This window comes from Schistocerca cancellata, chromosome 1 (genome assembly GCF_023864275.1).
Source record: "Schistocerca cancellata isolate TAMUIC-IGC-003103 chromosome 1, iqSchCanc2.1, whole genome shotgun sequence".
Lineage (NCBI taxonomy): Eukaryota > Metazoa > Arthropoda > Insecta > Orthoptera > Acrididae > Schistocerca > Schistocerca cancellata.
The window spans coordinates 692,551,914-692,578,175 of NC_064626.1; the positions used below are offsets into that span (position 1 = coordinate 692,551,914).

The 26,262-nt window shown below is 38.4% G+C and overlaps 1 protein-coding gene across 1 annotated transcript in view; it reads left to right on the forward strand.

The window, feature by feature from the left end:
- LOC126184451 (solute carrier organic anion transporter family member 74D-like) overlaps positions 1–23,727 on the forward strand; it is an 84,366-nt gene extending 60,639 nt beyond the window's left edge. Inside the window, exons 6-12 of the mRNA XM_049926844.1 lie at positions 177–341; positions 691–816; positions 5,704–5,767; positions 11,325–11,478; positions 16,799–17,054; positions 17,809–17,937; positions 22,919–23,727. Coding sequence (XP_049782801.1) covers positions 177–341; positions 691–816; positions 5,704–5,767; positions 11,325–11,478; positions 16,799–17,054; positions 17,809–17,937; positions 22,919–23,082 — 1,058 coding nt within the window. The 3' untranslated portion in view covers positions 23,083–23,727. The remainder of the gene's footprint in view (positions 1–176; positions 342–690; positions 817–5,703; positions 5,768–11,324; positions 11,479–16,798; positions 17,055–17,808; positions 17,938–22,918) is intronic.
- Positions 23,728–26,262: the final 2,535 nt, after the last annotated feature.

Sequence of the window (26,262 nt, forward strand, 5' to 3'; positions counted from 1 at the left end):
GCTTTCAATTTTGAATTATTTGTGTAAGTTTATCATTGTACTATTATGTTTTAGTAAAGAAGTTTCATTACAATTACATGACAATTATTTATTTCATAGTTTTGCTTCATGAGTACCATAAATAACTTGGCAAATATATGAACCATCACCACTGCATTATTTCATTTTGCATACAGACTTTCCAAAGGCTGTGAAGCGACTGCTGAAGAATGATATACTGATGTTCCGCACAGCAAGTAGTGTGCTGCATATTTTGCCAATTGCTGGTCTCTACACCTTTCTGCCAAAATATCTTGAGAGCCAGTTCAGGTTAGCAGCACATACTGCAAACATGATATCAGGTAGGAAAATGATTAAGGTCTCAACTATGAATACTATAGTAGAGTCAGCGAAAGAAGATCCCTGACAATTGCAAATGGGGGCATGGCTTCCTCTTGCACCTGTCTCAACCACAGCTCATTAGATGACTACTGTTTTCAAATGCAGTCATTTGTGCTTTGCAGTTGAAAGCCAGCAACAGTGCTGCTAGGTGTTTGGGATCTTCTTTCGACAAATTTATAATAGTGTTGCACATTTGTTTACTTTACTAATTTCAGTTTGCTGTACAATATACTTAATACAACTTTGTTTTTTTATGTGGTTTTCCAGTGCATTAGAATATTGTATACTTATCGGTGGAATATGTTTCAGGTCTTGGAGGAATCCTTGTGATGGGGCTTGGTATCATCATCAGCGGTGTATTCATACTTCGCATAAAGCCAAATGCAAGGTTCGTTGCTGCTTGGATAGCATTCACTGCCATTGTTTATGCCATTGGTAGGTATTAAAATGAGTAATGAAATAAATATAGTAATAGCTTTTTCTCTGTTTTAAATACACTGCTGAAATCAGACACATTAGATTTACTTAAACAGGTAACGCACACTCCAACACCAGACATCAGTAAAAGAGAAGCAGTAACTCTTCTACATATCACGGTACTTTAAAAAAATACTAAAATCACTTCTAGCTGTGATGGGCTCTTTCTACTTTCTGCCAACAAACCAGTTGATGTACTGCCACTGTTCACACCATGAACCGCATTGCAGGTTCAGCATAGTGAACATCAATTTCTTACATTTGTCTATAATAATGATTACTTGGTATCCCTATGACCACCACCTGGTGTCATAGAGGGGCTTCAAGATAGGGTAATGTAACACCAAAATCCGTAGTAATGAAAATAAGACCTTAAATACAGCTGAAAGACTCATATCTACTACATATACATACAGTAACAGCTATCACCCCATGATCCATCAGAAGATGATTGTATGAAGTTTTTAACAAAGATTTGTGGGCAGTTGCACAGACTCATATTCAGCATGCTTGCTAAATTACACTACCTGATCAGAAGTATCCAGACACCCGTATGTGATACAGAACTGGCCACCCAATGTCACAAGGGGCAGACCTGCCAATATAGAAGAAGACAGGAAGTATTGTGTTGTCAGTAGAGACACACTAACAGCAGAATGAGTCAGTCAGGGGACTTCAGTGACTTTTAATGTGGACTAGTCATCGAATGTTACCTTAGCAATAAATCCCTTAGGGATGTGTCAACCCTTCTAAAGCTGCCTGCCTGTCGATGTGATTGTGAAGTAGAAATTTGAAGGAACTGCCACAGCTAAATCAAGATTTCATGTATTGACAGACAGAGAGTGTCAAGCATTTGTGGGGGTGGGAGTTATTAAAAGCCACATGAAATCAGTAGAAGGAATCACTTGTGAGTTTCAAAGTGCTACCAGCAGTTCACTTAACACAATTAATATGTGTTGGAAGTTAAAAAGAAGTGGTACAATGGTCCAGGAGCACACTTCTTTAGTCAATGCCAAGCAACACTGAAGGTGGTGTAAATAGTGACACCACTGGACAGTTAATGACTGGAATGATTTGAAGAAATGAGTTATGCTGTACCCTGTAGTAATCCCATGAGATAGTCTGGTTTTGACAAATGGCTGAAGAATGTTGCCTGAAATAATTTGTAGTGCTGACAGTAAACTGTGGAGGAGGTGGTGTTACAGTATGGGATGTTTCTCGTAATTACGGTGGGTCCCATTATTGTGCTTAAGGAGATGCTACAAGTGGAAGGATACAAACAAATTTTGCTACATTGTGGACTACATACAGTAATGGAACAGTTCAGATATGATGATTGTATCTGTCAGCATGAAAATGCAATCTGTCATACAGCAGCATCTGTGATGCAGTAGTGTGCAGACAACACTACTTCTAAAATGAAATGGCATGCCCAAAGTCCCAATCTGAACCCAATAGAACACTTTCAGAATGAGTTAGAATTGATTTTGCTCTAGAACCCAGCACCCAACATCAGTGTCTTCTCTAGTTTCAGCTCTTGAGGAAGAAAGGGTTGCCATTCTTCCACAGACATTGACATCTTATTGAAATTATCCCCATCAGAGTTCACCCATCATAAAGGTGAGTCATGGATTCATGTTGACCATCAGGTGTCCTGATGCTTTTGCTCAGTCTTTTTTTATTTTATTTTTTTTTTTTTTACTTTTTTTTGAGACTGAATATTTTCCAGGTAAGAGTCTATACAGAGTCCACAAATGCCAGTTGCGTGAAACTCAGTTCACCCTTTTGGTTCAAAAGATGCACATGACAACCAAGGGAATGGCTCAAGTTGGTTACTTTTTCCATTTCCAGAAACTTTTTATAATAGTTCCACACTGCTATCTGGTACACAGATGAAGTTCTTATGAAATGTTAGGCCAGATATATGATTTGCTTGGGGGCCTACTTATCGAACATAACTTGGTTCATTGTTTTCAAAGGGTATCTCTTAGATATGATCTAGTGTGAGGAAGTGTTGTAAAACCATTACTGGTAATAATGTACATACATGATTTGTTAGATAATGAAAGTATCTGTCTGAGAGATTATTCTTGGAGTGTATATGTGTGTAAAAATTGGTTGCATTAGAATAATGAAGTGATATTCTCACTAAAATAGAACTGCCTACAAAATAAGTTACCCGTCTATCTCATTCTCGAGTATCAGTAAAAGATATGGAATCCTTAACAAGTTGGGTTGATTCAAGAGTTAAAAAAGATTAATATAGCTCCCCATATCAGCTATGGTTTGTTTTGGGAATGTAGAAACATCTGAGAAATGTTCAGCAGTATCCAGTGGCAGATGCAATAGAAAAGATGCTCTGCATCACATAAAGAATTGCTCAGCAAATTCTTAGAGTTCATGCAATAAGATGCGTTAACAATCATATTACTTCCTCCCTTATACAACTCATGTAATTATTATGCCTGAAAAACTGGAGAAATTTGAGCATACCCAGCAGTGTGTCAACAGTCTCACTTACACAACTCATCTAATTATTATGCCTGTAAAATTCGAGAAATTTGAGCATACCCAGCAGAGTGTCACAGTTGCTCTTCCTAACATGATATACATCCTATACATCTTTGGCAATAAAAATGTATAGTAGCTCTCATAGTATTGATTTCTACTTCAAGTATAAAAGCTACTTGACTGATTCAGTAAAAAGCCAAGTCGTATGACATGGTTGGCTGGGGGACACCAAGTGAAGGTTCAGTCACCTAATCTACATCTAGATCACTATTCTGCAATTCATATCCAAGTGCCCACTACTCCCACACTATTTCTCAACTGTTCCACTCTTGAACAGCAGTGGGAAAAATAACACCTAAATCTTATCACACAAGATGTGATGTGCCTTAATTTCCTACTATTATGATTTCTCCCTATGTATACTATGTGATCAAAAGTATCTGGACACCTGGTGGAAAATGACTTAAAAGTTCATGGTGCCCTCCATCAGTAATGCTGGAATTCAGTAAGTCGTTCGCCCACCTTTAGCCTCGATGACAGCTTCCACTCTCAAAGGCATACATTCAGACACCTGCTGGAAGGTTTCTTGGGAAATGGCAGCCCATTCTTCACAGAGTGCTGCACTGAGGAGAGGTATTGATGTCGGTTGGTGAGGCCTGACATGAAGTCAGCATTCCAAAACATCCCAAAGGTGTTCTATATGATTCAGTTCAGGACTCTGTGCAGGCCAGTCCATTACAGGGATGTTATTGACATGTAACCACTCCGCCACAGGTCGTGCATTATGAACAGATGTTTGATCGTGTTGAAAGATGCAGTCGCTACCCCAAATTGCTCTTCAACAGTGGGAAGCAAGAAGGTGCTTAAGACATCAATGTAGTCCTGTGCTGTAACAGTGTCATGCAAAACAACAAGTGTTGCAAGCCCCTCAAGGAGAAACACGACCACACCATAACACCACTACCTGCGAATTTTACTGTTGGCACCACACCCACTGGCAGATGATTTCACCCAGCATTCACCATACCCACACCCTGCCATCAGATTGCCACATTGTGATTCGTCACTCCACACAACATGCTGGAATTCAGTATGGTGTTGGCCCACCTTAGCCTGTCAAATCATCCAATGTTAGTGGTTCTTACACCAAGGAAGGCGTTCTTTGGCATTTACTGGCATGATGTGTGGCTTATGAGCAGCCGTTCGACCATGAAACCCTATTTTTCTGACCTCCTGCTGAACTATCAGAGTACTTGCAGTGGATACTGATGATGGCCTGTATAGATGTCAGCCTATTACACATTGTGACCCTCTACAACTGTTGGCAGGCTCTGTCGGTCAACAGATGAGGTCAGCCTGTACGCTTTTGTGCTGTACGTGTCCTTTTATGTTGCCACTTCACTATCACATCAGAAACAGTGGACCTAGCGATGTTTAGGAATGTGGAAATCTTGTGCACGGATGTATGACACAAGAGACACCCAATCACCTGACCACGTTCAAAGTCCTTGAGCTCTGTGGAGCACCCAATTCTGCTCTCTCATGATGTCTAATGACTACTGAGGTCGCTGATTTGGGGTACCTGGCAGTAGGTGACATCACAAGGCACCTAATATAAAAAACATGTTTTTGGTGGTGTCCAGAAACTTTTGATCACATAGTATAGGTGGGAGTGAATAACATATTTTTAAATTCAGAGGAGACAGATGATGATTCAATTATGTGAAAAGATATCAAAGTACCTTTGCTTTAATGATTGCCACTCCAAATCACATATCATGCCTGTGGCACTGTCTACCCTATTTTGCAACAGTTCAAAACGAGCAGCCCTTATTTTAACATTTTTGTTGTCCTCCGTCAATCCTGTCTGGTAGGATATAATACCACACAGAAACATTAGCAGGGGATAGAAAAGTGTAGCTGTCAGCAGCTTGTAAGTGTCCTGCCAGTAAAATGCAGTCTTTGGTTTGCTTTCCTCGCAACATCTTCTGTGTGATGATTCTGCATTGGAAAGGTTTTCCCTAACTTTCCGCACACTGGTACCTTTCCTTCACGAAGTGTGATAGCTAAATGCTCAATTAGTGATCATTAATAGATTTACCTGACAGAAACACAGTATCAATACAGATTTAGACTGTTCAAAAGGAGAGGAAATTCGCAAATGTGGTTAGTAATATATTGTCGATATTACAAACATAGCAGCTCTTATTAGAGAAGCAAAGCTCAATCTCTGATGTTATATTTCTGTATAATTAATTAACTGTAAGATGGAGAAATGAATTTCTTATACTTATAGCTATATACATGTTATCTATTTCTTTTTATTTCTGACAGGTATGGGGATATTAATGTTTATTGGCTGTCCAATGGATGATTTTGCTGGACTTGAAATAGGAAGGTAAGAAGGAAAATTGTTAATGGTATCTAAAGTGTTAACATTTATCTATGAATGTGCTACAACAGAAATTTTGATTTGTATTTCTCAGACTAATATTTAATTTTGGTTTGGTTTTGTTTGTCAAAGAAACAGAATAACATTGGTAAATATTTCTCTCTTTACCAACAACAGTGAAAATGCTGTATGATTTATCATACTAATGCATGGTTGATAGTTGTCAAAATGTTAATAGCAGATGTACTGTACTAGACCTGGTGGGGAATAAATAAACAACTTTATCTAACCAAAAAGACTTCAGTTTAGAATACTGATGTACACTGAAGAGCCAAAGAAACTGGTACACGCTGCTTAACATCGTGTAAGACCCCTGTGAGCACACATAAGTGCCACAGCACAACGCGGCGCATTTTCTGCTAATGTGTGAGGTAGTTCTGGAGGGAACTGACACTATGAATCCTGCAGGGCTGTCCATAAATCTGTCAGTATATGAGGGGGTGGAGATCTCTTCTGAACAGCATGTTGCAAGGCATCCCAGATATTCCCAGTAGTGTTCGAGTCTGGGGATTTTGGTGGTCAGTGGAAGTGTTTAAACTCAGAACAATGTTCCTGGAGCCACTATGTAGCAATTCTGGATGTGTGGTGTGTCGCATTGTCCTGCTGGAATTGACCATGTCTGTCAGAATGCACAATAGACATGAATGGATGCAGGTGATCAGACAGGATGTGTCACCCATCAGAGTCATATCTAGACATATCAGGGCTCTCATATCACTACAATCGCTACAACTGCACATGCCTCACACCATTACAGAGCCTCCAACAGCTTGAACAGTCCCCTGCTGACATGCAGAGTCCATGAGGTTGTCTCCATACTGGTACACGTCCATCCACTCTATACAATTTGCAACGAGATCCATCTGATCAGGCAACATATTTCCAGTCATCATCAGTACCATGTCACTGATGGCAGACCCAGGCGAGGCACAAGGCATTGATTGTGTCATGCACTCATCAGATGGCCCATATCGATGATGTTTTGTTGAATGGTTCATACGCCGACACTTGATGATGGCCCAGCATTGAAATCTGCAGCAATTTGCAGAAGGGTTGCACTTTGTCATGTTGAATGATTCTCTTCAATTGTCATTGGTCCCATTCTTGCAGGATCTTTTTCCGGCTGCAGCTATTAAGAGAGTTGATATATTAGCAGATTCCTGATATTCACGGTACTCTCATGAAATGGGCGTATGGCAAAATCCCCACTTCAAGGCTACCTCAGAGAGGTTGTGTCCCATCGCTCATGTGCTGACTATAACACCACGTTCAAACTCACTTAAATCTTGATAACACCCCATTGTAGCAGCAGTAATCACTCTAACAAATGTGCCAGACACTTGTCTTACACAGGTGTTGCCAACCGCAGTGTTGTATTCTGCCAATTTACATCTCTCTGTATTTGAAGGCGCATGTCTATACCACTTTCTTTGGCGCTTCAGTGTAGGAGTGATATGCTTTAACAAGACAGGGGATAGAAATTAGTAGTGGGTTTACAGAGACTAACATATTCTAAAATTAAAACAGCAACCCTAAGGAAAGATTTTGTGGAGACAGAAAAGAAATCGAATATACAGTGACCAAAATCATTGGAACTTTTGATCTTGTATGAGATGAAAAAAACATGTATGTCAATTGGATGATCACATTTTCACACTGTAAACAGTCTGCTGGTATGCACTTGCTTGTTACTTGAATAGTCAGAATGTATGTGTGAGGTGTAAAAGCACGATAGATGAGAAATGTTTGTGTTATCTGCTGTTAGAAATTTTATAAACAGTGGAGACTTGAGTTAAAGAAAAAATATTGTGGAAACGCTAATATTAGAAAATTTACACATCATTAATAATGTAATCAACAATGAGAAAGTACATTCTGATCCAAAAAACAATGCATCACAAAGGAGTTATGCAAAATCATCATAAACTGCTATTCATTCACATATAAATGGAAAATACAAAATTGTATGCCGATGAATGAATGTGTGACACTGCAGTGCAATTTCACTGCGTAGGTGGGAAGGATAGTAAACAGGGGATATGTTGATACCAGGGCATAAACTGTTCATGAATTTCATTCCATGTACTCAGTTGGGCAGTAACTATGCCTCACAGGCAGGTGCATGAACAATGTGAGCAGATGTCAGCATTTGTGAGAGGGCGTGGAGTTGGGCTCAAAGAAGATGGTTAGAGTAAGTGGCTAATTGTTCGACATATGAATAGGTGCAATGCCACTACTGAACGATGTTGACAATGGGTGAACCACAGCTGAACACAGGTTCAAGAAGTAAGCAGTCGACCTAGAGAGACAACAGAATGAGGAGGCCAAAGAGTCATCAGAGATGCACTTTGAGTGTCAGATTTATCATTACTATCGACCCGACATGCAAATGGTGCTTCAGTGACAAGGACCATTAATAGGTGGCTCACAGAATAGGGGCTGAGCTCACCTCGTGCTGACCACCGTCGACCTCTGTACACCAACGAGACCATTGGCAGTGATGTTGAGCACATACAGCCTGAATCTTATTGACTGGAGTAGAATTGTCTCCAGTGATGAGTCCCACTTTGAACTGAGCCCCAATTACTAACAATGACATGTCTGGAGATGCCCCAGACAGCAGTGGGATACCAACCTGACTGTTCCCTGCCACAACATGGCCTGACAACTGGAGCGATGGTCTGGGTGCCATTACATTTCATAGCACGACACTTCTTTGGTTATCATCTGGGGCACCCTTACAGCACAGTGGTACGTCGATGATATTCTACACCGTGTTTTGCTACCCTTCATGGCAAGCCATACTGGGATTATGTTTCAGCAAGATAAGCCCACCCTCACAAAGTGAGAGTTTCTACTGCTTGTCTCATGCTTGCCAAACCATACTTTGGCCAGTAAGGTCACGCCCTCCAACCAGCTCAGGATTTTAATGATCTAATGCACCAATTGGACAGAATTTGGCATGATATTCCTAAGGAGGTCATTCAATAATTCTATCAAGAAATGCTACGCCAAATAATTGCTTCTGTAAGTGGAAGAGGTGGACCAACACATTATTGACTTGCTCAGTTTATGAAGCTCTTTCTCCTGAGTAAATCGTCCACATTTATTTATCTGTACGTGTAAATCACATCCACCACTTTACTTCCCATCCGGTCACCCAGTTAATATAACACTGGAACTACCATTCATCTACCATGAATATATGTTTTTGTTCATGGGGAGCACCAGTTTGTCACAAGCACTTCACAGAAAACAACAAAAAACCAATATTTTTTACAGTTGCATTGTTTTTCGGCACCACTGGCTGATACACATGCTACTCACCTACAATAATTTATGTTGCTCCTTATCATCCTGATAATTTTACATTGCATCAGCATCTTTTATCCAAGTACCTGGCCAAAAGTACATCTACTTCACATACATAATCAATAACAGAGTGTGTCATCCTATTGTCAAAAAATACAGATGTTTTTGCCATTCATACTTATAATATAAAAATATAAAATATAAACACCTAATTTTAGTGGTTCACATACATTAGAAGTTACCATAAAACAAATCGCAATAAAAGTTTTTATTTGGCCTGGATCAAGCAATGAGTCAACAATTGAGAAATTGCCGCACTCTTATTGTCAGTGAAGTACTCTTTCAAGGAGGATATTGTTTCAAGATGATGTTAAAACAAGAGTGAACTTGTTTTTAGCACCTCTATCCTTTAATTTGTGTTGAAGTTTCCAATTCATAGCACAAATTCTCATCTGGCCATCCACAATTAGTTTTTCTGTAGTTTTTATACATCAATAAAAGCAATTTACTGGATGATTCCTTTGAAAAGACCGCTACCAGTTTCCTCCCTTCCCCTTTTCCATTTTGAATGTGGGCTTCATCTCTAATGACTTCATAATGACTTCACTGTTGAGACTTTAAATGTCATCATCGTGAATGGAGTCACATGTAAAATGTGAACAATGAAAATGGTGGTAAGTACCACCAAATATCACAGGCCATCTCTTGTGAGGCATGGAAACAAAACTGAGAAAAAATCTTGCATTTTGTCATATTGTGGCTCAGCATCAGGGAAGATTGACCAACTCCTGAAGATACATGGCACTGAATCAGTCATCTTCCAGAAAAAATACCGTGAAGGATAATATGCCTCACAATGTGTAGCATGTATAAGTTGTGACTGTGGCTACTGTTACACAGGGCAAACAATGTCCACTGTAGAACAAGGTGAGTTAAAAAATGAGAGGTGTTTACACCTACACAGTACCAATAAATCAACAGAACACAACTTTCTAAAGGGACACTGAATTACATTTGACAACACCTCTGTCTTTACAAAGACAAATGATTTCTATGAAGCAGCTGAAATTTGAGTGCCAGTTAACTATCTTTATAAAGACAGCAGCTTGTAAATTAGTACAGTGTGTGGCTCATTCTGGTTGAAGAAGGCTCGTTTTAATATTGTCTTACTTTTGGGTATGGGCAGAGTGGCCTATGACATTACAGCCAGCAACCAAGCCATATAAGCACAATGTCTTCAGTGACACAGCCCTCATTTACTACTTGTCAGTGGCTAAGGAGTCTCAGCAGAAACCTGCCAGGAGTTAAACCACTTGGCAGGCTGAAAGCCTAGGGAAATTTTATTATCTTTCTTCCTTTGTAGGAGCTTAATCTTAGAGCAGTTATTGTTGGGTAGTACACACTGAATCAGATAATATTTCATCCAAGAAATACTTTACTACATCAACAAAACAATGTGTTCCAGAATGCTAAAAAAATTCTCACATCTAGAAGCAGCACAGTCACATACAGTGGTGTTTCTTCAGTGAAGGTACCATTTATAAAAGATGATGGCAAACCATAAAAGTAGCAAAATAAGATAAGATACTGCAATCCAGAAACAGCCTTATCAAATAAGTTACTATAGTTGCCAACAGTCATGTTTTTCTGTAATACTGCTCACATTCACAGCACTCTGCTCTTTCATGTTTTTTCTTATAATATTGGTGCTGTATGGACATAACCACAGGCAGCAATGTTTCTTTGTCTGTAGTTCCAGTTTACTTCCTGTTGCTGTCTCACAGTCAAGAGTTTCCTTATGATAGTATAAGACAAAAAAGAACATTTCTTCTTTCTGTTCACTATATTTGATACATCTGATCAAGATACCCATATACTCATAAGCAAATTTAAATTATAAGACTTAATCTCTGTTGTCTAGAGCAGGAGTGAAAAATTTATGCTGTCTTAGGAGAAGATTAAATGCAAATTTTGTATGAAAATGCTCCAAAAAATTCTACACCAGTATGAAGACATGCAAGCATCAGTGGTCCTGAATGAACTAATACATCTCTCGGGAATGTCAGCTTGTCTCGCAGATTTTCAGAACACAATCTTGTGCTGTGTTACAATACAAAAAATTTCAATATCAACCACCTAAAAGTAATAAGTGCATTATTGAAATAACTGTATAGAATCATTCTGCTTTCAGGACACCAAGCTTTAAGCCAGTGTGTGAAACAAATTGCAAGTGTGATGAAAGTAAATTCAGCCCTATTTGTGGAAATGATGGTCGGACCTATTTCTCAGCATGCCATGCTGGTTGCCAGAATTACACCAAAGATCAAGAAGAAAACATAAATTCGGTACGTATTACTCCTTCAATCTTCTAAGTTTTACACAGACAATCATGAATGAATTATGCACATAACTGAAATTATATGAATATTTGTTTTATAGCTTCTTTGGAGTACCTTTTGGAGTGTGATATGTTTTTGAACTTTACTCATCACAAGAAATTCTAAAGTCCACATTTATAGTACTATGTAAACAGTCTCCCTAATTGCAGTGACTGTAGTTGTGTATACTAATTATATATCACAAATGTATTAAATTACCCATTCAGAAACAAAGGAATATATATGTGATGAGGAGAGAAGAACTGAATAGACTCATATAATTACAGTATAATAAAAAAAACTGTTTACAAAACTGGAGGGCCCTCCACCACATATAAAATAAATAGCTGTGATACCAAATTTAAGCCCATTTCTAAGAGAATCTAAAAGAAATGCAGAAACTGAATAAAATTCACAAATTATAGTTAATGAACTTAGAACACAGTAAGTGGCCACTGCTTTGAAGTAGTAAAGAAAATTAACAACAGGAAGAAATGGAATCCAACACAATTTCCTGTACTATGCTGGTCATCAGCATATCTTCGGGATGACGACGGTTCAATCCCACGTCCGGCCATTCTGATTAAGGTTTTCCATGATTTCCCTAAATTGCTTCAGGCAAATACCGGGATGGTTCCTTTGAAAGGGCACGGCCGACTTCCTTCCCCAGCCTTCCCTAATCTGATGAGACCGATGACCTCGCAGTTTGGTCTCTTCCCCAGAAATTAATCCAACCCAACCATCAGAGCAGGACCAGTTGTGAACGTAGTTCTACCATTTATCATTTTTGTTGTAATCACTGTACAGCTCTATGAGCATAACCATCAACTAGGTGTCCAGTCACATGCACAGCCACCCTAAACTCTGCGCGCTCAGAAACCCAGTTGTATAGCACTGCTGGTCAGGACAGCACAGTAGACTTCTACAGCTGCTTTACAATGAATTAATTTTTATCCTGAACCAATCCTCTTTTGTACCATAATAGCTTTTCTGAAACATACAGGTGGGAATGTCAACATGTCGTGTGGTCCTGTCAACATCCTCCCCTTCCAGCCACAACCCCCATTAATTCATGTCCTACAGCTATTCAGTCTCATTTCCATGCCCCTGTCCTGGCTACCAATGTTTTCACCTCATTTCTCATTCCCTTACATTTTGGTAGCTTTACACTTCTTGTGTCACACTGTTTTATGTTCAGCTTTGCATCTTACTTTGTCATCCTTGGGCCTCACTTCTTTCTCTGAATCCTTTACCCTTTGATTTATTTTTATCTTTCCAGCATCCCCATCTAATATTACCAATCAAACTATTTGCACTGTACTTTGTATATGTTTTTCCTGACAACAAGTTCAGTAGAGAAACAACCATCACAGTTTTCTATGATTAGATTAAAATTTACTTTGTATGGGAAGTAACTGTTCATTTCATATCCTTTTCCAGGATTTTCTATTGTCATTAAAATGTTACACTACCTCATAAACAAAAGTTTTTATGTGACTGATGCCATTTTGAACAGAATGCTAAGACTGTGTTCCACTTGACAGAAAACATTGTTTGCCATTTACCAAATGTAACATTGCGCACTGATGGCAATTTTTTCGAGAGATTAAGATATCTTTTTGTCAATTTCCTGTAGTGCACTGTGACACAGTTAGTCTCCCATCTCGTAGAAAATGGTATATATTTAGCAAACAGTTTGGATTTCCCAGTACTTTTTCAACTGACAAAATTCTAAAAATTAAAAGTGATTGGCACAAAATTTAGTCACAATGAATGTTTGGAAGGCATTTGAAAATATAAAGCTAAATTTTATTGCAACAATATGGAAAGAATAGATTGCTACTAACCACATAGAGGAGGTATTGGGTTACAGAATTGAAAAAGAATGTTCGAAATATTCAGCTTTCTGACTATGTCCTTCCTCAGATGTAGAAAACTCCAACACAATCATGCAAGCACAACTCACACACGCATAGTCATCATCACCTCTGGCCACTAAGGTCTGACTGCAGTTTATCTGGTTTGAGTGGCAGTCTAACTGGGGTTGGTAGTGGGAGTACAGAAGATGCATGGGGCTAAGATGGAAAGAGATAGTAGGGTAGGGGTGGAGGAAGATGTTGGTGCTACCTGTGTGAGCCTGCAGGGCCATAGTGGGGGCGGGATGAGCTGCTAGGTGCAGTGCCATGATGTGGAGGGTAAGGCTCTGAGAGTGAAGCAGAGAAGGGTACATTGGCAGGATAGAAGGCATGTGTAATACCAAAGTGGCATCAGGAAACGGGATAGGCAGGTGGAGAACAGAGACTGGCAAAGACTGAGGCCAAGGGGATTATGGCAATGAAGAATATGTTGCAAGGAGAGTTCCCACCTGTGCAGTTCAGACAAGCTAGTGTTGGTGGGAACTCTCACTGGAATGTGTCCTTCATGCTCAACAACCCCCTAGTCTCAACCTTTGCTGGTCCCTGTTCACCACCTGCCTATATTCTTCCCTGCTCCACTCCAGATCTACACATTCCTTATATACCACATACACGACTGCATGGGCCTTTTCCCTTCTTTACTTCTCTCTTCTCCCCCTCCCCCTCAACCAGCACAGCCTACCAAGGGCTGCACCTAGTAGCCCATCCTGTCCCCATCACATCACAGCATGCTCTCATAGACAGCACTAGTGTATTTTCCCATCCCTGCCCTGCTATCCCACTCCCTTCCCACCCCATAAATTTTCTGGACACCCACTACCCATCGCAGCTACATTGCTGCTCACCTCAGAAAATTCACAGTTGGGCCTTAGCATCAGGAGATAACAGCGGCCTCATATATATATATATATATATATATATATATATATATATATATATATATATATATATATATATATATATAGAGAGAGAGAGAGAGAGAGAGAGAGAGAGAGATAGTGTGTGTGTGTGTGTGTGTGTGTGTGTGTGTGTGTGTGTGTGTGTGTGTGTGTGCTTGACTGAATGTGTTTTCTCTACATCTAAAGGACAACTTAGTCCAAAAGCTGAATATTTCCAGCAGCCTATCTGCAACTAACACCACCTCTATGTGGTAATTAGCAATCTACCCTATCCATACTGATGTTACTCCATCTTGAATTTTCCATTGTTCAGTTTCATTGCATTGCTGATAGACTACATTATATCAGACAAAAATTTCAGGTATTTAAATGAGGTGGGCCGAATAACTTCCAAAAAGAAATAACTTTAGATGAGAAGAAATTGTAAGCGTGTCCCAGTGGGTTCACCTGTGAGGACATTTTTCTCTCTGGTTTATCTGACCTGGTTCTTTTCCAATGATGCAAATATCACAAATTATTCCAACAATCAGGTGTCGGCTGAGAAATCTTGACTTAAAAATAGGATTATTTTCTGAAAATGGCCTCCTCTCTGAAATTGTGAAACAACACTCTCATTTCTTAACAGCAAGGAAGTGTAACATCATTGCATTGTCAGTATTTTCGGAGGTATGCATCTGCAGATAATTAAATTGTAGTACATTCGAATGATTGCTAGTCAGACACAAGCACAGTGCATGTAGTACCAGTGAGGGTGCTGTCTGCATGTAGAATGGAGAAGACTTGTCATCTATCTGAGTTTGACCAAGGGCAAATTGTGACGGTCCAGAGGCACGGCATGAGCATTTCGGAAACTGACGACTTGTTGGGTGTTTGCCAGTGTTGTGGTGAGTGTCTTCATCACATGATGGCAAAACCAAGGTGAAACCATGTCCAGACATCATGGGATTGGGCGGCAACCCCTCATTACAGATGTCAGATGTTGTAGGATGGGCAGACTGGTAAAACAGGACAGGTGGTGAACTGCGGCAGAACTAACATCAGACTTTAACGATGGCAGAGTAAGCATGTGTCTGAACACAGTGCACTGAAAACTCCTAAGTAATGGCTTTCGCAGCTGGTGACCCATGCGTGTGCATATGTTAACACCAAGACATTAGCAGGTACTACTGAAATATGCACGTGACCGTCAGCACTACATGTTAGTGCAGTGACAGAGCATTGCATGGTCTTCATCATGCTGATGGGAGGCCACACATCTGTCACCTTCCAGGGAAAGAGCTCCTTGACACCTGTACCGCGGGACAGACACAAGCTGGCAATAGCTTCATTATGCTCTGCGGATCATTCACATGGGCATCCATGGGTCCAGTGAAACTTGTGAAAGGCACCATGATGGCCAAGGAGTATCTTTCACTGGTTGTAGACCATGTACACCCCTTCATGACAATCATGTTTCCAAACAGCAGTGGCATTTTTCAAGATAATGTGCCTTGTCACCAGCCAGAAGTGTGATTCGAGAAACACAGTAGCGAGTTCCAATTGATATGCTGGCTCACGAGATATGAACCTAATTGATCACATCTGGGATGTGATTGAATGTGGCATCAGAGCTCATCGGCTCCCTTCCCAGAATTTGTGATAATTAGGTGACTTTTGTGTGCAGATGTGGTGCCCAGCTCCCTCCAGCAACCTACCAAGGCCTCATTTCTTCCATGCCATAATGCGTTGCTGCTGTTATTCATGTCCGAACTGGACATACAAACTATTAGGCAGGTAGTCATAATTTCTGGCTGATCTGTGTAAATGTATTTCAGTCTCTTTCAAAACTGCCTATCCCATTATTACAGTTGATAGTTATAAGCAGGGCAAAGCTTACTTTTGCACAGTACCGTCATAAGGTTTGCTGCTCCTTTCAGTTGTCACTCTCCTGCCTGAAAGTTACTCTAGCCAGGGTTGAGCTCAGTTTTACATTAATAAACAATTCGCTTGAAGGGGTTACTAAAACTTAAAATAATTCATTCCAGTTTTAATCCAGTAGTGAAGCCAGCACAAACATATGACCAATCTTCTTCTGTTCTTGAAATATTTAATTTTATTGCCACAAAACATTGTGATAATGCATCCAATAATAGAAAAAACTCTGTCATGTATCAACATAGCATGAAAAAGAATTAATTTTGGATAAATTCCTATAGAAGTGTATGGTGTGTATCAGGCAGGGATATCTGTAATCACATCTTTTGTCGGGTTGCAGAACTGTATACAGTTTTGTGTACTAAATCACTTCCCAATAGTAATTCTACTCTGAGCATAATGAATGTGTAACTGACTGTACTTTTTGTACATAATATGTTTTACTTCATAAAGGACCTATGAAATGAGATTCCAACTAAGAATACGGACTCCATTTCAACTTTATGATTATTGATCTTTTAATACTGTAGGATCTAACAAAATCTTTCTCTCTTTCAGTTTACAGATTGTATCTGTATGAAGCCAGAGGGAGACAACTACACATTAGCTGAACAAGATGCTTTATCCATGGCACACATCGGTTATTGTGATTTGAAGTGTGACAAATTTATAGTTTATATTTTGTTATTCTCAATTTTTGTATTCATACACTCTACCTCTGAAGTTGGTAGCATGTTACTTATCTTACGCTGTGTTGACCCAAGAGACAAAGCAATGGCCTTGGGCCTCATACAATTTGCCATTGGCCTATTTGGTAAGTACATTTCAGATAAAAGACTAAGCATTTCTATTACATACTTGTACCTTATTATTCATAACATATTGCTTTCACAAAAACTTATTCAACTGCAAACTGAAATGTATATTTCCAGTGAAATAATGGTTTAAATTGTGCAACATATGTAAATATTCCATAAAAATTTGTGCAAATAGCTCAAGGACACTTTACACAGTGATTACTGATCCTGGTGAACACCTAGTTCCTGAAACCTGGCATTCATTTCATAGCAAGAAAATTAATACAAGCCAAGATAAAGGAAATAGTGTAGAAAAGCTATCAGAGAAAGGAAATAATCATATGAAACAACAGGTTGAGACTAAAGAGAACCACGACAGCATTCTAACTGTATGCTCTCGTAGCGTTGAATTGGAATTGTTAATGATTCCCCCTTTGTGATCACACTATGACCGAAAAAACAAGCAAAAATGAGGGAAGGCTTGAAGATATACACAACAGCTCAGAAAAATGGCACCAAAATTTTTCTGAGATCTCTTATATACCAAATGTCAGTCATTTCCAGGCAGATTGTATTCTTTCCTCATTTTTGTTTATTTTTTATTCTCTCTTGTACCTCGCACCTTACTCTTTATTCATTCCTGTTAGCCAAGTCTTAGCTGCTGTACTTTTGTTGATGAGTAAGTTTCTGTGCCTCTCTCTGTATGAACTGTCTCTTCATTTTTGACATTTGTGTTTGATTGTTGACTCTACTGTTTATTCTTTGCTTCAGGTAATGTGCCGTGTCCTATAGTGTATGGAGCTGTCGTAGACTCTGCTTGCCTAGTTTGGGAAACAGCTTGTGGTGAAAATGGTGCATGTCGGTTGTATGATGCCAATATCTTCAGAATGTTTTATCATGGCAAGTATTAGTAACTCACTTATTTCATAGTTTTGCCACGGTTTCCTCCACATAATATGTTTAACTGTACTACACGTACTGACAAGTGTTGACTGAAGACAGGTTAGTAAAGAGATTTATTGATTAATGGTTGACTTATTTGATATGGTTTTGAAGATGGAATCACTTATTTTTCCTATGCATTTACCTACAGATACATGCTTCATTAATATGTTTTCCTTTTTTAAGTTTCTTCTACATATGAAGACTCATACAAAATTAACAGAAATGATCAATCTGTGAACAGCTGTAAACAATGTATTTGACTTTGTTGCTACATGCATTGTATTAGATTGTGAGATAGGGAAGTGAGTTGGATCAAATCAACTACAGTTAGTAACTGTTGATTTACCTTTTTGTAAGCACATGCTTCTTTTATCATCAAAGTCCTGCTACAATTTTCATACAGAAATCATACTCTTCATTTTTCATTTTATTTTCAAGTGTGGTCATTGTTCATGTCTTCCCATTTCATTGCAATTTTACTAAATTAAGGATTAAACTATAACTGCAAAAAGGTGAACACAAAATGTTTAATGATAAATAATATGAGTGAAGATTGGCGATGTGGCTGATATGGCCTACAGAAGAACATAAAATTATAAAATAATACAGTAAACTGCTTTTGTTGTGAAGGTGGTCTGCTTGGTATAACTAGAAGTCATTGCAATATGGTTATCCGAAATATGTTGGTCTATTCAATCTTCTCTTCTAAGACATTTTGACAAGGGGGTTGAATTGAGGAGTATAGAGAGGGTGTGGGGAATTGTGAATATCTATGTTAACTCTGTAACAGTTTGAATTTGCAATCTCTAATTTTGCACATTATGGCTTGTTTAATTTATTATATACTACACAAAATGTTCAGTGTTTCTTGGATTTTGATGGTGTGGACAAGTGAAGAAAGTAATAACTCACTTCCTGAATTTGTTTAGTTTTACTTTTCTGAATTTATTTATTCTCAGTCAAATGAATTCATTTCTGGTAATTTACAGACTGCAACAGAGAGACTGCCCATCAGGGGCAGATTCTTTGTTACCATGTCAGTATGTCAGAATGGTTATAATATACAGTTTTTCATACAGACAGCACTGAAACTGCATTGTGTCATACACTTTTCCACACTACTTTCACTGTTCTGATTTTTCCTCTTGTTGTAAAGGTAGTGTTCCAAATTTGCTAGAAGTCAGTGTGAAGGGATGACTTACCAGAAACAACATACATATTAGATACAGATGGATTACAACCAAGTGGGTAGTTTAGTTATGTTGTATTTTCAGCAATATTTTGTGTATAGAAAATATATAACTTTATCACCATCTCTGAAAATTTTACATCAATTTCAGATGCATTCTGAAATGTGCTCATGGGATAAACTATTAAGAGTTTTTATGTTAGGAATATTTTATTGTTAGGCAATCACACAGTCCCTGACCAATTATAAACAGTTGCTATGTCTGAGACATATTAGTACTAGTCAGATGACAAAAATGGTTCCAAAATCAAACTGCTCTTCAACTGAAGTTCATATTGGCAGAAATCAAACCAACTAATTGCATTTCACTAATCACATGTGGGAACCCTTAAATATAGTGATCACAGCAGAGGAGAATGTATCACTGGTAAATAGTGAGGGAGAAAAGCCCAAGGTTCTGATAAATTCAACCATAGATACTGTAGTTCTTAAATTAAATATGTAATGTGACTCCATGTGAAAAATGATTAGATTAGATTAATTTTCATTCTAATTGATTCATAGTGAGGAGGTCCTCCAGGATGTAGAACATGTCAGAAAAACAATACTACATGACAAATATTTACAACTGAAACAAATAAGCTAATGTACCTTCCAAAGGTTCCAAGTGGAAAGATCGTCATTTTTTAAAAAATTAACACTATATGAAAGAATCATTTTATAAACACTCATTTACTAAGATTGCATTAATGCACTGAATTTAAAATTTAAAAAATGTTTTTTTATTATTTATAAGGTAATAAACATATAATAGAATTACTACAATACTTATTTACAATGAAAACATTGGTGCAGAAGTTACACACACACACACACACACACACACACACACATACACATACACACACACATGCTTGCTGGAGTTAGTAAAGAAGAGGAGGGGTTTGTGGAGGGGAACGGATAGCAGGGTAGTGGTGGACAAAAATGCTAGTGCTGCCTATTGTAGTAGGCAGGTATGTGGTTGAGACACAATAGTGGGCTGCTAGTTGCAGTGTTCAAAGTCTGTGATGATCCAAAGGAGGGAGTGGGAGGGAAGTCGCAAAGAGAGAGGTAGAGAGATGGAAAGGACTATGCTGGTGTGATAGAAGGTATGTGTAGGCTAGATTGGGATCAGGGATGGGAAGAGGTAGGTGGAGGGTAAGGCTCAGGGACTAGCGAAGGTTGAGGTTTGGAGGGTTGCAAGAACAAATGATGTAACATAGGGAGAGTTTCTCAGTAGAACCAACTGATTTGTAACTTCTGCTCAATTTCAGTGCAGTAATGTGTTCATTGTAAATAAGTATTATAGTAGTTGTATTACACGTTTATTACTTTATAAATAAATTTAAAAAAACTTTTTTTAGTTTTAAATTCAGTACATTAGTATTTGTAAAATGATTCTTTCATATGGTGTTCATTAAAAAATGACGATCATTCCACTTGGGAGCTGTGGAAAGGAACATTAGCTTATTTGTTTGAGTTGTAAATATTTGTCATGTATTGCTGTTTTTCTGACATGTTCTACATCCTGGAGGACCTCTCCACTACGGATAAATTGGAGTGAAAGTAAATCTAATCTAATCTAATCTAATCTAAGCAGCACTTTATCATCCCCAACCCCTACCCTGCTATCCCTCCCCCTCCCCATCCCAGTCTCTTCCTGACCCCACCATCCAGTTTGGTTCTCCCATCATCCACTGCACTGCTGCTTGCAGTATGGCCTTGGCCTTGGTGGTCATATATATGTATGTATATGTGTGTGTGTGTGTGTGTGTGTGTGTGTGTGTGTGTGTGTGTGTGTGTGTGTCACTAACTGATAGTTGTATTGTCAATATGTCGATATCATGTTTTTCTCATTGTCAGTTCTATGTCTCATTTATACTCCTTTAACTCTAAAATTATGTGTAATATGTGTTTACCAAAATGTACTAAATATACAGGGTGTTTCAAAAATGACCAGTATATTTGAAACGGCAATAAAAACTAAACGAGCAGCGATAGAAATACACCGTTTGTTGCAATATGCTTGGGACAACAGTACATTTTCAGGCAGACAAACTTTCGAAATTACAGTAGTTACAATTTTCAACAACAGATGGCGCTGCGGTCTGGGAAACTCTATAGTACGATATTTTCCACATATCCACCATGCGTAGCAATAATATGGCATAGTCTCTGAATGAAATTACCCAAAACCTTTGACAACATGTCTGGCGGAATGGCTTCACATGCAGATGAGATATACTGCTTCAGCTGTTCAATTGTTTCTGGATTCTGGTGGTACACCTGGTCTTTCAAGTGTCCCCACAGAAAGAAGTCACAGGGGTTCATGTCTGGCGAATAGGGAGGCCAATCCACGCCACCTCCTGTATGTTTCGGATAGCCCAAAGCAATCACACGATCATCGAAATATTCATTCAGGAAATTAAAGACGTCGGCCATGCGATGTGGCCGGGCACCATCTTGCATAAACCACGAGGTGTTCGCAGTGTCGTCTAAGGCAGTTTGTACCGCCACAAATTCACGAAGAATGTCCAGATAGCGTGATGCAGTAATCGTTTCGGATCTGAAAAATGGGCCAATGATTCCTTTGGAAGAATTGGCAGCCCAGACCAGTACTTTTTGAGGATGCAGGGATGATGAGACTGCAACATGGGGCTTTTTGGTTCCCCATATGCGCCAGTTCTGTTTATTGACGAAGCTGTCCAGGTAAAAATAAGCTTCGTCAGTAAACCAAATGCTGCCCACATGCATATCGCCGTCATCAATCCTGTGCACTATATCATTAGCGAATGTCTCTCGTGCAGCAATGGTAGCAGCGCTGAGGGGTTGCCGCGTTTGAATTTTGTCTGGATAGAGGTGTAAACTCTGGCGCATGAGACGATACGTGGACGTTGGCGTCATTTGGACCGCAGCTGCAACACGGCGAACAGAAACCCGAGGCCGCTGTTGGATCACCTGCTGCACTAGCTGCGTGTTGCCCTCTGTGGTTGCCGTATGCAGTCGCCCTACCTTTCCAGCACGTTCATCCATCACGTTCCCAGTCCGTTGAAATTTTTCAAACAGATCCTTTATTGTATCGCTTTTCGGTCCTTTGGTTACATTAAACCTCCGTTGAAAACTTCGTCTTGTTGCAACAACACTGTGTTCTAGGCGGTGGAATTCCAACACCAGAAAAATCCTCTGTTCTAAGGAATAAACCATGTCGTCTACAGCACACTTGCACGTTGTGAACAGCACACGCTTACAGCAGAAAGACGACGTACAGTATGGCGCACCCACAGACTGCGTTGTCTTCTATATCTTTCACATCACTTGCAGCGCCATCTGTTGTTGAAAATTGTAACTACTGTAATTTCGAAAGTTTGTCCGCCTGAAAATGTACTGTTGTCCCAAGCATATTGCAACAAACGGTGTATTTCTATCGCTGCTCGTTTAGTTTTTATTGCCGTTTCAAATATACCGGTCATTTTTGAAACACCCTGTATGTATTTTAAATAAAAACCTTGTTCTTTTTAGTGCAGTATGTTAGAGAATTTCGGCATTTATGCCAATTCCTACATTTAACTAAATACATTAGAAGGATATCATTTCAAGTTTCAACTACAGCTCTTAGGAATAATTCTCATTCACTGATGTTATTTTCTTCCAATTTTTGTTGCTTCCATATTTCTTGAAATTGTTGTAACTTTGGCCATTACTTTTCAGGAACAACTGGAGCAATTCTATTATGTGCCTTCTTCGTAGATGTCATTGTGTGGTACAAAGCGGGCTCTATAAATTTCGTTGAGGAACATGAGAGAGAGATGTCGAATCAAGAAGAAGAATTAAACCCAATGACAGGAAACCCCAGATCAGAAACAAGTGTCTGACAAATGCATTTGTGAGAGGATTGAGAAAGAACTTTCCAGAGTCTTCCCTCATCCCTCCATGCTCCACGATTGTTACTCAAGTGACTTCTTGCTTTAAAAACTGTGAAAAATGTTAACAGACTTGGGAAGTGGCTCTGCTAGCACTTCACCATTATATCGACTGATGACAATGGCAGGGATCTAACATTTGTTAGAACTTTTTTTCAATCTTTTAGTGACTAAAATTTATATTCAAATATTGTCATAAACTGTTAACTGATAATTTTATATTTAATTTGTGTACTGAATGTAGCAAAAGTGACTTATGTATATGTTTGATCATTGCCCCTTTGAGGCAATTTTTTATGAATGTTTTGGTACATTGCTTTTTGTAGCAATTTTAATTAGTTAATACAGATAAATATATATTTTATCTATCAAACATTGCCTATTGTGCAAATATAGTCAATGTTAGCATTTCCTTTGAAAATTTATTGAAATGGTAATCATTCCTATCTCATCAGATACTGATGGCTCAGATCACATACATTAAATTGCTACAATTTTGTAGAAATGAAGACTGCTACAAACATTTTGTAATTTTGAAATTAATCAATATTATGACCAAATAGTACAAAATAAACTGCATGATATTTTTTAAAAAAAGCTACTATGTTTGTGAAGAATTTGTAGGTTACCTGCGAGACCTACTACATAAGTAGGAAAATTTCTATCCATTGGAAAAATGGAAGAAGTCTGACTGCAGTGACCATAAGAAACTGTGAAACATGAATCTCTACACATTTACCATTTTATGTTTACATTCAGACAGTGACACATTGATTCACTGTATAGCGGTTATATATCCCATACACTTGGAGCAATGTGTGCAGTAGTCTGAAACTTATTAGTCGCAATCCCAAATTGTTAATGGCCTAATATGAAATGTTACAGACAAGTGACTGAAAGAGACTCATTTTTCATAGTTTCCTGTATCAGAACCTTCACCAACAATGTTACGACCATAAATGTATGTACTGTTTTACTGTTGGTTCAGCAGAACAACTCTAGTCATAAGAAGTTCTGAAGTCTTAACTATTTAGAGATAAACTGCTATTCAACATGGAAGTGGAATCTGGAACTATTATTTAAATGGCAACACAATTACATTTCGATGTGAAGAACATTCATTCCAGAATGCAGAATGTGTCTTCACAAAACCATTGTGTGTACAGGCTGAATGCAACCTGAGGCAGTAAAAATTGTGAGTGATTCATCAGTTGTATCAGACATAAACAACTGACATGATGTATGATTTACTTGTGGAAAGAGTAACATATTGAAACGAACATTGGGAGATTTTGTTAATTATGGCATCAGTGTACATTATGATTGCTGAAAAAAACCATATCCACCAGTTGTGGTAGGCTTATAAAATAGCAAGAAACATTGTAAGTTAGCAGTGAAGCAAATGTTTTCAGATTTGTAGTTTTTTTTTTTTCCTTCTGTAGCAAATATGCACCATGACAAAGAAGAAGATAAGTAGACACAGAAGAAATAGTGAAGTAGGACACAGCATGGTAAGTCTCTGCAAATAAGAAAGATTTGATTGGGGGGGGGGGGGGGGGGGGGGAGAGAGAGAGAGAGAGAGAGAGAGAGAGAGAGAGAGAGAGAGAGAGAGAGAGAGAGAGAGAGAGAATTTTATTCATTCCTTCAACTGCACAAGGCTTTAAAGTAATCCTCATGTTTGCTGAGTTTGACAGTAGCAAGAATGAATTTTTTTCTCAGTATTTGATAAATAATCACACATAACGGAGTGATTTAAACAGTTTTCACTGTTTATGGATAATTATTTCTTTTTCTTACCACAGCCAAATGAGAATAAAAGTTGCATCCAACAGTAAAAACAAATGGCAAACACCTCATCAAATTTTGTTCACTTTAAAATAATGTTACATATTTGTTAAATAAAAGTTAGGCTGAGAATAGAAGAGCATAAGAAACATTATCAGCACCACTTAAGGCATATCAAGCAATGAGTGGTAGTCAGGGGTTATGATGTACATTATTAAGGATTAACAACAGATATCCATATGTTGGGATGTCTTTGTACTTCATGTAAGTTAGTTGCAAGCTAAAGGTATGTTAAAAAGCATTTTAATGAATTTAGCCTTACTCATTATTGTGTGTGTCCTTAACAGCAACTACTTTAATGTTTTATTTTTATTACATATTAAGAGATTTAAACAGAATATCTCTGAATTATGAAGAATTTGTAAATATCAAGGGTGTATTGGGCTACAGTTCTTTCGTACACTTACAGAGATCTATCATGTTTTTATTTGTTCTTGCCAAGCTTTTTGACATTCTTGAAGCATGTTTATTAGCTTTCTTGATGAAGATACTCAGTAAGATAGTTACTTTTATGAAAATAGTATGGATCATTGTTCAGTCTGAAGCTTTGTTCCAACTCTAGTGATCTCATCATCAACAGGGTCTGAAACACAAAACTTTATCCTTTCCTGTTTGTGTGTAGGATTGCCTGTACAGAATAGACAGGTTATGACAGTCACAAACACAATATTTTTAAAACAGGGTCAAGGTACAGTTCTGATAGTTTATCATCAAGAAGAACAATAATTGCAACACACAGATTCAGAAGCAAAGAGAAATACTGAACTATTAGAATTACAGATTCCTTCATTCAAAGAAAGGGTAAAAATCAGAAACAAAATGTAACTGAAAAATGACAGATGGTAAAGTAACATTGCAATTTCACAACTGAAACCGATACTAAGAGTTATCCATTTTAGATATACCCTCTGGTATATGAGCTCTCAGGCTTTCACAGTATGAATGGTGTGCTTACAGGTGTTTTTTTTGAAGTTGTTGCTTCTATATTATATTTCAATGACAGAACCATCTGTCTTCTTCAGGTGCTCTGAATTTTTCTGTTATCCGTACTCGCTGCCTGGACTCCAACGAGCCCATCGACAATTGTAGAGCTTGCACTGCTGTTTAATAGCCAAGTTCATTTCCTGATGCCTACTGTACCCCTTCATGATCTTTTGTTTTTCAAAGTTCACACCAATTTCCATGGAATGCAGGTTTTCTCACCATTTTCCAGTTTTGGTGGATGTGATGCCAGCCGGATCTTAATAAATTGTCAGACACCAGACCTTATTTATATTGATTTGTTTT